Source organism: Anser brachyrhynchus, assembly GCF_964034855.1.
Source record: "Anser brachyrhynchus genome assembly, chromosome: 1".
In the NCBI taxonomy this organism is placed as follows: Eukaryota; Metazoa; Chordata; class Aves; order Anseriformes; family Anatidae; genus Anser; species Anser brachyrhynchus.
The window spans coordinates 74,946,300-74,960,995 of NC_137694.1; the positions used below are offsets into that span (position 1 = coordinate 74,946,300).

General features: G+C 42.8%; 1 protein-coding gene across 1 annotated transcript in view; it reads left to right on the forward strand.

Annotated features, from left to right (window-relative positions):
• Positions 1-2,751, forward strand: part of EFCAB6 (EF-hand calcium binding domain 6) — an 81,878-nt gene extending 79,127 nt beyond the window's left edge. The window contains 1 exon segment of the mRNA XM_080575793.1: positions 342-2,751. Within this exon segment, the coding sequence (XP_080431919.1) occupies positions 342-464 (123 nt within the window). The 3' untranslated portion in view covers positions 465-2,751.
• The last annotated feature ends 11,945 nt before the right edge of the window (positions 2,752-14,696 follow it).

Below are 14,696 nucleotides of genomic sequence, written 5' to 3' on the forward strand. Positions count from 1 at the left end.
CCTTCTAAACATGCACTTCTTGTAAATCAGTTTCTACACACATTGGTGCTACCCATTTCCCAAATCTCCCCCTAAGGCAAGTGCTATTTGGGATAGTAGACAAAACCCCATGTGTATGCAGTTTTTCAGAAACACATTCTAGGGAGTCATTAGTGACATGGGAAGAACAGGAGATAATAAAGAGGATTTGATTTTCTAATATTCTCAGAAACTTAAGATAAAGTGAAGCTAAATCATAAAGTTATTTTTTAAAGAAATTTTAACAAGATTAACTAATGTTTTTACTTCATCATCATCCAAAGTGCTGGAATAAATTTTAAAGTTTTTTCTGTCTTTTGTAGGTTCTTCATGAGTACAAAATCAACCTAAGTGAAGAGGAGTTATTTAGTATTTTGGAATATTATGATAAAGCTCTCTCTTCAAAAATATCTTATGAAGATTTTCTCCGGGCATTCTTACAGTAGGATTTGGTCAAGCACAAGAAACTGTAGATACAGATAGTGAAGGATTTATAATTTCAAATTTCAAACTAATAAATTAAGTATAGTTGTTTGGGTTTTTTTTTGTTTGTTTGTTTTTGTACCTATTCATTAGAAAGCTCAAAATACTTTAAAATTCTGACAGAGTGATCCTGTGTTGTGGATTAAATCTACATAGTGAGGGAATTAATTCTGCATAATCCATTTATCAAAAAAAGAAAGAGGCAACAATTAACATTGTCAAAATAATACCTCCTAAAGACATCTCCAAAAGTGACTCATTTAAGAAAATTCTTTATTTTTAATTTTACACATTTTTATTAATGACATACTCTAATTTCAGTAAAAAGGTTTACAAGGCATCCTATTCAATTTCCTCAATTGTTATTTTCCAAACATATTACTTTTAATACATTAGCCTTCATTATTCAGAAAGTCATCCCATTTTTCAGTGCATCTTTTCCCTTTACTTACAGTGACGTATTTGTATTGTCAATATGGAATGGCTATGAAATCTGAGATGACGCCAGCGGTGTGACAACACCACACCTTTCTGTTTTAAAAACTGTTCTTCTACATCCTTCAGCAGTTTAGGAAGGAAGCTACTTTACCAATGAGCACTGGCTTCTTAACAGCAGACAGATTCCCAGTGTTAGCCATGAGGTTAATTTTTTTAAGGATTATATATATATAAAAATTAAATAGTAAACTGCAAGTAAGCCCTCTGGTTAGATTTCCCAGTTCTATAAAGTTCTGTTTGTGTATCTTGTCAGATACTTAGATCTTGGGAAGGAAATTGAAAGATAATTGTTTTGTCTGTGGAACTTCTGTGATAATTAAAGGATGTATGATCATCTGAGCTTGCTTACTGGGATTATATCAACAACTAAATGCTTACCTGCTCTGAAGAATTGTTAGATAAATATGTCACTGTGGGGTTCCTGAATTAGTTTTCACTGGTACACCGAAGAGTTCTGTCCTCATCACCTGTACGTATTTTGTATCTTTCCTAAGTAACATGTAAAAATAAGTTTAAAAAATAATAATAATAATAATACAAAAGAGAGCAAGTCGTGCGTGTGATACACACATGAATATATAGAAGGAAGTCTTTGGAATGAGAGTAGAGAGAGGAACATAATCCTGATTATCTTATTTCTAGTGAATATGTGAACCATTGCCACGAATCTGAAAGATTCCCAGTGTAGACCAATTTAATGCTTCTTTTTCTGTGGAAATGTTTCATCATATTTGGAGCTTTTCAGGAGATTTGAAGAAAATTTTGTTTAAAAAGCACTTGGGGATGTTTCAAATTGGACCTGGAGATGTGGAGTGTAGATGTTCTATATAGTTTCTCATATAGATTCTAGGATTTCTGTAATTTCTACTTTACTATAAAATAAATACATTTGGAATTGGATGTATTTGAAATAGTAACAAAAAGAACATTTGCTTTTTCAAAAATATTTTTCCATCAATTTTTCCAAAATTGATGGCTATCTGTAAATCTCTGAAATTGATGCGTAGATACTGGATTAGCAGAGGGGACTGTGACTAGTTATTTAAGGATGTTCTCCCAATACAAAAATTCCTACTTCCATTACTAGAAAACAGTGCATTTTAAGAATACAAACACCTGTGTCAGCAAGTGACTGAAAGGGGCTGGTCTTGGTGCAGTTGCTGGAACCAGTAGGCACCTGTAGCATGAGTTAGGTATTCGTACTGGGCATCTCTGGAAGGTCCTGTGTTGGCATCAGCCAGCTGTATAGGGAAGTCCCCAGTGTTCAAGGGCATCTCAGGCCGCAGCAGGTAATCATGTTTCAGCAACTGTGCTGAACCCAAAAGGGGTTCAGCTTAGCACCACTGAAGAACCAGTTAGTCTATTTTTTTTAAATTTTATTCTTGTACCTTCTGAGAATCTGCAAACTGCTCTCTTCCTTAATGGCAACTTCTTCCCCTGACCCTTATCAGGTGCAACATGCCTGATTTAATTTCTGTTATTATTTCATACAGTTTATGCACAGAATTAATTATTCATACTCATCAAAGAATTAATTGCTATTTGGAACACCTAAAATTGTAACACAAATACTACAATAATTATTTTTAAATAGTGGGTTTCACTGAACAGATCTAACCACTGTGAAAAAAATAAATAAATGATTATTGAGTGGTTGTGTTTGTGTGTGTGTGTGGTTTTTGGTGTTTTTTTTTTTTTTTTTTTTTTTTTTAAATACTCCCATGAAGCCAGGGATAGAAGAATGGGGGCTTGCTTAATCGCATTAATGATTTCTAAATAAAACAATCGTACTTATTAAAGCCAGGAATGGAAGAATGAGGGCTTGCTTAATCGCATTAAAATAGTTTTTGCTGAGTGTCTTTGCTTACTACTGTGCAAATTAACCGAAACAAGGAGTCTCGGGGCCCCTCACAAAGGATGTTTCCTGACAAAAATGGGGAACCTGTCTCAAAAACCAGCTGAGACCGACCTTGTGGTTTGGACAGGAGCCAAGGAGCAGCTGAGTCTGTACAAAGGCACGGGGTCAACTAGTGGTGATGAAGAAGAGTTATCAACCTTCATCCCCACAACCCCCCCGACGACCACCACCAGAAGGCACTGCGCAAGTGCAGACAGAAGGAGTTTATGGAAATGACTTCTTGGAGCTAATTTTAATACAAAGCGGGGATAGGTTATGCATATGTATAGGCATATTGGGAAACTTCATGCATATGTAACTCTTTACTGCATGTAACCAAAGCAAGTTGCCACGTTAGGGCGCACATGACTTTGGGAGCTATCCTGCATACGCCCGGCACCGAAATAAACCACACACCTACTTTATAACTCATTTGCTTTGAGTTGTAGAGTTCTTCCACGAATCACCCACACCTCCTGTTTGATAATTGGGTCCAATTTTGTACCAAATATAATAAGGCATCCATCCCCACACTGCTTTCTGGTATGGAGCAGCATTGCAAAAGGATGCAGGCGTTGTGTCCCTTGCTCCACCATCTTCAAGATACCTGCCATCTTCAGGAGACATGCAGTGGCAAGGGCCATCCCTGGCTTTCTTGACTCATCGTGCCAGAGGATTTTTCATAAGTTCCACTGGCAGGAGTACCAAACCCAACAACTCCAAGGGGATTTAAGAACAATCTTTTCGCTGTACAAACAAATCAAATCATGCTGGTTTTTTTAGTGAGCTCCTAAAGGCAGGGATGGCACTTGCCAACTGTTTATCCAGCCTCAAAAAAGAAAAAGAAAAAAAAAAATCAACTGCCAGTGTTTCGAAATAACCAAGGTAATTTTTCTTATTAAAATCACGAACTGCTGGGTGGATCAACTTTGTAATGGAAGAGAGCTTTTTTTGCAGCCATTCCGCACAAAAATGGTCAGCCATCCAGCAGCGGCAGGCTGGCAGACATCCCATTTGTTTCCACTAAGAGGTAGATAATGTCAGTGGAATTGAGCATAATCCCTCAATAACGGTCTCCCGCTGCTACACATAATCACCAAGACGGTTATGAAAATAAAAACATCAATGCAAAGAGAGGAAATGTCATTGCTGAGCAGAGGACACCAATCCCTGCTTTCTGCCGCCCCAGGAGCAGCCACATGGGGTAGGGGATAGCAGGCAGGGGGACAGCAGCCTGACTGCCTTCCTCTCGCAAGGTGTGGAGCAGCATCTGATCCTTGGGAAGGGCTGAAGCACAGAAGATGAGGATCCCCGGGGGTAGTTCGGCTGATCACCATAACCTGCTCGCCCCTACCAGCCTCTCTGCCCCACCTCAGAGCTTGCTGCTCTGTCCCCAAAATGGCACAGTGACTGCCTGGTTGTCTCCTCAGCGCTAGAGGCAAGGGGGTTGCTGAGAGATCAGGTCCTTTGGTAGTGTTTTAACAGCACTTCAAGTTTCGTTTTCTTCACTCCAGCACAAAAGGAACAAAGCAAAGGCGACTGAAGTCACTGCTGCATCTGCCACCACCGAGGAGCCTTGTGTCCCTGCCAGAGCTCCCATGACTGCTCAGACAACCCACTCACAGGCAAGAAACCACCACGGCGAGAGGTGCAGTGGTGGAGGCCTCCCATCAGCCTCACGGCTGGCACCACCCTGCCTGAGCCCATACAACAAGAGACCTCACACCAGCCAAACACTCTGGCATTTCCAGACAATTAAAATGCAAACAAAAAGTGAATTTTGTGTCTAATTAGACTATGAAAGGGGAGGCAGGTAGTATTGTTCACAGCATTTTTTTCCGCCCCCACCTTTCCTCTTGTATTTTTCTTGTTCCAAAGCCCTTGCAAACGCAGCTGCTCAGCAGCAATGCGTGCTGCTCATTAGCACGTTCCCAAGCCCCCCTGAGCTCAGTGGCCCCCTCAGCCCCCTGCCCCAAAGCCCACTGGCTGCCCCTGCTAAGCAGCCAGCCCGGCCTGCAGGCAGCAGCTGGTCAGGGTAGCCCTTTCTGAGCAGGGCAGGGCTGCGAGGCACAAGAGATGTCTAAGAAGCTCAAGCAAGTAGGAAAAGGCAACTGAGAGATGGAAAGCAGTTAGAGGAGGGAAGAGGTTCATAGGTTCTATAGCAGCTATTTCTGTGCTAGGGTTTGGCATGGAGCCTGCAAGACCAGAAATAGAGCCTGTCCCTTCTCTAAGTAGGGAAGGGGAAAGGGAAGGCTGAGGCTAGTCAAAGGGACAGAAGACAAGAAAGGGAAGAATACGTGGCCCCTCTTCTACATCAGCAAATGGCATACAGCCTGCAAGGCTAGAAATAGAGCATGCCTTAGGTAAAATAAAATTAAAAAAAAAAATCATTTCATTTTTTTCATTTGTTTGATTAAGGCCTTACTGAGTGAAGTGCCTATATCTCTGTGCAATTACTGTTTTTGTCTGGATGATATACAGCAGGTCATGAGCAGTAAGGGATGCTCCAAACATGGCAAAATGAAAACCAGATTAAAAAAATCCATTTTCCAAAAAATAATTGTCTTCTGTTTTTGAATTTTTCTATACTAAAAGCTGTCATGCAATGGAAAGAGCATTATTACACTGCAAAAAGAGACATAAAAATAATTTTGTATTATATCAATACTTAAAATATGCAAATATGATATCGTCACAGCGCCCCAAAATTATGTTTGGCATGAATTCTTAGCAACAATACAAATATCACCATCTTCAAATAAGCAGGTATAATATGCTGCTCAAATAACTGTAAAAACAACCCCATCATCTGGGAGCATCCAGATTTCATCTTTGATGTAGGTAGGTTTTAAGTAGGGAAGGGAAGAACGTCATCTTAACCATCAGATTGTACTGGGATGAGCCTTAGTGGAGGAACATGGAGGAATATTTAAATGGACAGCAGACCTACCAGGATACATAAGTCAGAGTCATTATAAAAACACATTTCTGGGCCTGCCCATTAAAGGCTGACGGCTCATCTTGGGGGAGGTGACATCTAAGTGCACAGAGGTGCTCCTGGGCTGCTTGTTCTGGGGGGTTCAGGTGCAGCTCAGCCAAAGGAGAGTGGGCTCTGCAAGGCTCTGCAGGATCCCCACGTTTACAGGCACTGTGTGGGGCTGCAGGGATTCAGTACTGCACCGCAGCCACCTCTTTCCTCCTGCCCTGCTGAGCTGGGGAAGTTGAAAGTCGCAGAAGAGCTTAAACTGTATTTGTTATGTCATGCTCCAGATTTTTTTTTTTTTAAAGAAACATCTATAGGGCTTGGTGCTGCACAACCCTCCTGCATCATAGGGTAAACACGGTCTCCCACTGGTGTAGACACTGAGACATCACAGCAGTATAGGGAAACTCTGTTTCTCACTGGAAACTGTTTGCCATATTCACCTGGGCTTTGGTTTTGCAGCTGTCGTGCTCAAGCAGGGCATCTGTGAGTTCAGGCTCAGATCTGCATGTAAAGGGAATGAGGATCTTCTTGGGTGGTGGGAAATAGTGATTGCCATCTTAGAAACACCATATGTGAGAAGTTTTAAAAGCAAGAAACCAGCCTTTCTATTTCTTTTCACCACTAGAGGAGTGACTATCAACAGGATTTCCAGCAATAAATGGCAGCAGTGCTCCTTCTGACATACACCAAAACCAGGAGTCATTTCTTGCCACTGCACTTGCCAACCTCTGTCTTCAGATGACTCCTCCTGGTTAATGTTACGCCTTAGTAATTTGAGTTGATATTTAAAAATTCTGTGATATGTGCCATCAGCTTGTTGCTAGCCCATAATTTTTGTTCTGCTTTGAACTAGTATTCCCAGTGTTGTCCCTGATGAGCCCCACAGCTTCTGGTGGCTCCTCCAGTCTTGTGTAGATGTTGCCCCATTGGCTCTGAGGTGACGTTCAGTCAGAAACTTCACAACCAGCCCCGTGGCCACAGGATTATACTCAGGCTGCAGTCCAGTGTGCTTGAGCCTTACTTTAGCTACTGTCTGTCCTTATCCCTGAATATAGATTTGCTGTGATTAAAAACGGGGGGGGGGGGGGGGGGGGGGGGGGGGGGGGGGGGGTCACCCTTTTGGACCCGCTTTCAGTGTAAGTACATTTATGGGGCTTAATTCTCATCTCATTAAATCAAAAAAGCACTGTGACTACCCTGATTTCAGTGGATTTATTCCAGCATATTAGATCAGCATCAGACCTAGGTGCCTTCTTTTCTTTTCTTTCTGCAATGAGTTTTCACAAAAAGTAGCAGCTATTTCTGCTCACTCCAGAGCAAGACTGGAAGTCTGGTTTTGCCTGAGGAAGAATGCATCCTTCTCCACACACTATGCAGAATTCCTATCTCGTGCGTTAGAATAGATGTTGAAACACTTCTAATTAACATTTTTAATTTGCATTTTAATTGCCTGCCAGAGTGTGAAATGACATGTCTGGGTAAAGGAGCATTTTTCTTAGTGCCGCTGGTTTGCAGAGCCCCAGCAAGGCAGCAGGAGTGGAAGCACCCTGGCCAGTGGTCATTTTGCAGATTTCTCCGTAATTAATCCAGGGCCTGATCCAAAGCCCAATAAATTAAGCCAAAAGAGTCCAAATGGATGTTTGTTTGTTTGTTTTTAATGAATGGGAATTCCGTAATTAATTTTTGTTTGAAGATATACATCAGATCTTGATTTTAAAATTGCCAGTTGCAAAGAATCAGCACAATCATTTGAAGGTTGTTTTGGTGAATAATTACAATCTTCATAAAGAAAACACTACATACATATATATGAATATACACATATATGTATTTTAAAAATGAAGCAGTCACTGGGATGCCCAGGCCACACCTAAGTCCTTTTTGAGAGCTCTTCTCCCCACAGGAAGGCCACTATCGCCCATAATCCTTTGTTTAGAGATACAGCTTCCTATGTGGCGACAATGAAAGGTAGACTTCTTTGCTACACCTTACTTTCTAAAAAAAATCTAGATTGCAGTGTACCTGTGACCCATTCTGTTCAGTATTTCCTGTGGTCCAACACAGGGTTCTTCTGTAAACCATTTCAGTATCACCTTTGCTTTTGGGGGGGAGAAAGATTTCTCAGTCACGATCTAGCAGTCAAATCATGTCAGGACAGGAACCACTGCCTGGCGGACCCTATGAAGCAGATAGCCTTCTAAAGATGATTCCTCATTTAATTACATTGGCTAGGTGGTTTTTAATTCATTTAACATGTGCCATGTCAAAAATATATTGTTCCAGTTTCCTACTCAAAATGCTAGGCAGTGGTGCCAAGTCATGTGCCTTACAGATGTCTATTACCTTAACACTATTTCATTTATTATCCGAAGTTGTAATCTCATAAAAAGATATCAAATTAGTTTGAGAAGATCCATCCTACTTAAACCCACCTTGATTAGCATTTAATTTTATTATCCCTTTTTAATACTTTATTACTCAAGCCTTTGCAATCAATCCCATCACTGTTTCTTTCTGATGATCAAAGTCAGGCTAATGCTGTCTCACTTTGGCTTTCCTCTTTCCCTTTTTAAAATATTGGCACAATTTCAGCTTTCCCCAGGTTGCTGAGACTTCTCTCATGTCCCAACTTGTCTGAAAATTCATTATTAACAGCTTAAAAATCTCCTCAGATGGCTTCTCAGATAATCTCAGATACAGTGTTCCGGTTTCAAAAAACTTGGTAAATGCTGTTTAACACATCATTTAAGGACTACTGGGCTGAAAAGTACTTGATCACCAGCACTGTGTAATGCCCCAGTACCACACAGCCATTCTGTCTGTACACAACAAAAATATTCATCTAAAAATCCCTCCTTTTTAGTACAGCTGTCAGTGACTCTCCCACTGCCATTAGCTTTTGTATATTTGAGTCATTACCATCGCAAGCCATTGATACTTCCTGTGTACTTTTGCTTTCCTCACTGCTTTTTAGCACACATTTCTCCCTTCATCAGTTTATTATAATTTTTTCCCAGTCTATTTTTATTTACCTTCAAAACCAGGGTGTTTTTCTGGTTGGTTGATTGGTTTTGAAACCAATTTGTCTCTTTCTGGATTCCTGGGCTTCTCTTTGGCAAACTTTCTTAAACAGTTTGCAAATACCATCTATGTTTTCCTGTTTAAATGTTTTTTCTCCCAACCAATGTGTTGGCTTTGCAATTACCGTTTTTGAAACACGAGGATTTTTATCTGATTTGTTCTCTCTCCTTATTTAAGGTTACAGCAGTGGATGTGGTAAAGGTCATGGTTGCCAATACTTCAAGCTGCTTCAGCATTCTCCAGTGAACCAGATCTCCTTGCCCATCAAGAGGAGACGTGATGTAGCAGTTGCTCCTGCTTGAAGTAGCCTCTTTGTCAGAAAATTGTCATCTAGGGATTTTAGAAAATCTGTCAGATCTGTCTCCCACTTACACTGTTTAGAATGAACTGCATCACAACGATGAGCACAGGGTATTTAAGTAGTGGTCATCCTCCAGCTGAAGTGGGCTGTAACGGTAGCCAGCACATATCACCTGGAGGGACACCACGAGTATTATTTCTTAGGTTCAGTGGATGAATAAATATTCCATTTGACTGACTTCGAAGTTGCCAGTTACCATTTTGTACTGTGAGCCAGCTTTATTCCTGTCTTGCAGAGTTGATCTTTTCTGAGGAGATTACAAACAACTTAATCAACATTCCTGTCATGTGTCATCCTATTAGACTTCATTAATATCAGCTAGTTCAAATGTGTGTTTCTAAACAAGTGATTTCTATTCCTTGCATTTATTACCTGGGTTTCTAATCTTGATGTATAATCAATTTATGAATTTCTGCACTGTATAGTCTTTGTATCTGTTTTGTGTTGACAACACAAAGATGTCGCATGGGCTGAGGATTTGTTGGTCACTTCTTTTCACAAATTTCTGTTCATTGAAATCTCTCCTTACAGCTCCAGACAGCCTGGTCTTCCACAGAAGAAGAAGCTGGAATTTTAGCTCAACACTGCACAATTATCGAACACAACAACTGCTAATAACACAAGTGCGGGGACAACCAGACAACAATGTTCTTTAAAAGACGCTATCCATTTTAGCTCAGAAATAGAAATGAAGCCAATAGGGAGCACAAAACATCACAGTGGCTTCTGAGAGCACCATTCAAGTCATTTGCTTTCACACATTTTGTTGTTTACCATCTCTGAGCTTTGATCTCTTTTTATTGTTTCTAGTAGATAATACCAGCTTCAAAGTTTGGAGGAACTTTTCTCCATCTGCTGCTGTTGTCCTTTTTTCTTTTGTTCTTTTAGCAAGTGTTGATTTCTTGCAAGTTGAAAGGCTCTGCTTTAACAAAGCAGGCAGAGGATGCAGGATCGCAGGGTGCTTAACACTTAGTTCTGGCAGGACCCTTCCTGTCCAGTGAGGCCAGCTTCACCCTTTGCCCCTCTGGTCTACTTGGCCTGGGGGGTTTGGCTGAGATGCTACGCTTTAGATTAAAATCTGTACCCTAAAAGTTATGATGTCTTTATTTTAAGGGACAGTAAGTACTCACTAGCAGATGATTGGAAGTAATTAACAAACACTCTACTTCTAGCTCAGAAGAGAGCACAGTATTTTCAAGTTTAGGGCAGTGTTAGTGAGCACTTCCTCGTTACAGCTGTAATGCAACAAGTTCAAACAGTGTTGTGTCATGCAACACACTGATGCAACTCTAAAGGCAGTTGATGAAGTGTCTTCATCATAGTTTGTTGAGTATGTTGTGTGTATTTTCATGATTTATTGCTTCCTTGACTTTCTTAGGTGTTGGGAGAAACATTGAATCAATTCAAGTGTTCTCAGAGCAGGGACTGCTAATTGTGTGAGCTCTGTTTACCGCTCGAGAGCTCCAGCTTTGACAAGTCTCTTGACCGTATGTTAATATATATGATTAATTATTGTTATGGTATCCATAGAAACAAACAGGATAGGTAACACTTCAGAGCTATTATTTATTTCTGAACAAGCAATAAACATAATTATGTACCCACTGCTTTACAAGGATAACAGGTGGGGAAAAAAGGTGCTGTTGGAGGTGCATGGGGAAAAAAGTGCTCCCCAACACAAAATCCCAAGGGCACTGGTGAAAAGGAGGGGCAGCAGAGGTGCTGCTCCTCCTGGCATCTGGATGAGCATGGACATCATGGTTGGAGCACCTTGGGCAAGCTGGAAGATCATCCAAGTGCTAGACGTTTGCTACATTTCACAAACAGACGGGATACATGAGATATCCATGTTCTTCATCTTGGCCAAGCTTGAGGAGACCTCCCGGTGTCATCCCCAGCAGGAGGACCTGTCTCCCTTGTCCCATGCTGCTCTGGGCTTGTTGCAGGTCCTGCCTGGAGCTGGAGCAGATGACAAGGGTGGTGGAGTTTGTCTGTGGGCTCAAAGGCAAGACCAGATATCCATGTGATAAGACCAACATGTGCTCATCCTCACAGGCCTCACCACATGTGCCATAACCCTGTCAGATAGTTGCTAACTTTGAGAGCGAGCCCATGGCATAAAAGGTGGTGATTCGGCCACTGTCACAACACGTCGCAGGGGGTCTATGCCCTATCCTTCCATGAGCTGCTACCTCTCAGGGCAATGACATCAGCCTGCCCATTTCACAGAGGAGTTGCCTGCAGCAATGCAGCACAAAGCCATCCCATTCTTTCCATAAATGAAGCCTGATGTAAATCCTGACATTTCAAATGCACAAAATGAAGAAATACAATAGTATTTAAAAAATTATGCTCAATGCCTCTGCTGTCATTAAAATAAATACGTATTCCTTCAAGAAATCCAAACATGCATGGCCCTCAGCTTGCAGCCTACAGGAGCACGCAGGACCCTCCTCTTCCAGGCCACATCCCTGGGGTAAACCAGTCATCCCCCCAGCTGATTTCTGCTTCTTTGCATGTATGGATGCACACCGGCCCCTGAGCAGACCAAAAATGTATCTGAGGTGGGGGCACCCAGGTCAGGGGGCTGTTCGGGGAGCCCCGCTGTGAGCGGGACACAGCAGTGGGAACAGACAGAGTGGCTGTGGGACGCAGAAGAGTCGGTGACAAAAGGAAGGTGATTGGCAGCCACAGAAGGGGCATGGGTGAGGGACCAGCCACAAAACAGCACAAAGCAGGATGAGACATGGTCAGATGTTGCGCAGCTGTCAGTGCCGGGGTTAGGTGTCCCCTCCGGCACAGCCTGAGGAGATGAGGACTGCAGAGGGCACTGCCAAAGCCAGGGCAAGCAGGGGAAAGGCCACAAAGCGATTCCTACATAGACACAAAGGGAGGGATTCCCATGTGGGTACATGATTGGCTGGGCACCCTGGGAAGAAGGGCTGATGCTTGTAGAAACCAGGGGAGCCTGGATCGGTTGTCACCTCTTGAAGGAAAACCCCAGCTGAAGCCATAGGCAGCTCACCACAGTCCTCCAGTGGGGTTGCAAATATCTATTATTAACAAGAAACCCCAAACAAATGAAGAACAGCATTGGATCAGGAGAGAATGTAGCTAGAACTGTATCCCAAAGCTCTGGTACGCAGGGACAAGAGGTCCTCTGGAGTCACTGGCTCTTCTTAACTCCCTGAGGACACATCAGCAAGAGGGGAGGAGCCTTTCTGGGATGGGAAAGTAAAAGGCTTAGCAATGGAGTCTAGCTAGAATTTAAATTATTTTAATTTCTAGATGACGTGAGTAAAAAGCAACATAATGGCAGTAAACAGAATAACAAATGGCACAAAGAAAGTACATATAAGCACTCCTACTTACACTTTTCACATAAAAAGAGAACAAAGGGAAAGTCAATAAAGCTGAATGGCAGCACTCTTACAGGGATAAGCGAAATGCTGTTGTTCTACTGCATTGTGCATAATCACCTGGGGAACTCACTGTTCCAAAATATCTCTAAAAATCTCAGATGCAGAGAGAGTTTCCAGAAGGGAATGGGGATGTACCTGAAAGAACATTTGCAGTTATGTTTGCTATATGTGAGTTACATTAGCAGTGAGCAATAATACAGGTTTTTAAGAGAGAAACTCTCATACAAACAAGAATAAATGGAGGTGGGCAGAGATGCCCATGGGCAGATTATTCCAAAAACTGCCTTCTAAGGAATGGCTTGTTCCTCTTTCTTATGAAGCACCTAAGAGACTGGAGAAGACAAACTACCTCTCCCCATTCTCTCTAGCTCCCTGCTGCAGCAGTGCCAGAGACCCAGAGATGCCTCCTGCCCAGTTTGTGCCAATGCATTTCCCAGCTGAGCCAGGTGGGGCTTTTCACCTTCCCTCCTCACAGGTCACTTGCTGGCTCCCTGCAGCAACATCCTTGAAGGTTGGAGTAGTTTTCGGGGTCTCAGGCTTCAGGTGCTACCAAACTGCTTCATTTGACACCCTAAATCCAGCTTCCTAGGCTGGGGTGCATCTGCAGTGGGTGGGTGCTGCACAGGAAAAGGCAGCTGCTCAATGGGTGTTGAGTCCCAGTTTGCTCGTTCCTCGTAGCCAAGGAACGTTTCACATCCTCAGCCGTATGTGCCTGAGAGAGGTAAAAATAATCTCACCTTTTTTTCATTGGCATGCAGTGATAGCTCTCCTAGTCCATTCATCAGAATGAACTGAAATTAATCTTGGTAACAATTCTGCCTAGTAATGGGAAAGCACGTATTACTGATACGTATCAGCACACCTTTGGGAGTGATGCTACCTGGATAAATATCAGTGAAGGTCAACCATAGGGAGGTGGGGTGAGAAATGACTTGAAAGATCGTCCCTGAATTTAAATAGAGTCGACAACTGCAAAACTGCACTTGTGGAAACCTTCCATTTCATGGCCTCACTCACCTGAGTTAGATCAGATTGGAGGCAAAAAACCCAGGCCCTTGACAGTGCCCACAAAGCTAAAATAAAAATGTCACCTCATTTAACATCCCGTGAGGTTTGTGCTCGTACAGGTTCAACCCTGTGCACAATCTGTCTATCCCCCAGATAGAATCCTAGAATCATTAAGGTTGGAAAAGACCTCCAAGATCATCTGGTCCAACCATCCCCCTACCACCAATATCACCCACTAAACCTTATCCCTAAGCACCACATCCAGCCTTTCCTTGAACACACCCAGGGATAGTGACTCCACCACTTCCCTAGGCAACCCATTCCAGTGCCTGACTACTCTTTCTGAGAAGAATGTCTCCTCATTTCTAACCTAAACCTCCCCTGGCGTAACTTGAAGCTATTCCCTCTAGTCCTATCGCTAGTTACCTGTGAGAAGAGGCTGACCCCCAGCACCCCACACCTTCCTTTCAGGCAGCTGTAGAGCGCAATAAGGTCTCCCCTGAGCCTCCTCTTCTCCAGACTAAACAACCCCAGTTCCCTCAGCTGCTTCTCACAGGACTTGTGTTCCAGGCCCTTCACCAGCTTCATAGTCCTTCTCTGGATAAGGACAGCATCCCAGCTCTCAATTGTTTCACGCAGCTCTGCTGCAGTACTCACTCAGAAGCTTTTCCCTGCATCACAAAAACATCTGGCCAAACTTTTGTAGTTATAGCAAACAGCTGCTGGTTCCCCCTCTCAGCAGTCCCCTCCATCCAGTTTGCTCTGCAGCTTTTGAGGGAGATGACAAAGCCCCAGGCTGGTGGATGGTGCAGGACAAGGACCCATCACTTGTCAGTCACTTCCGCAATAAGCATTGCCATGCCACCTGCGGGACACCCCATCCCCTGTGCCAGCTGCCCACCCCCCACTAAACCACAGCCCTCGGTGATGACAGCTTTAATA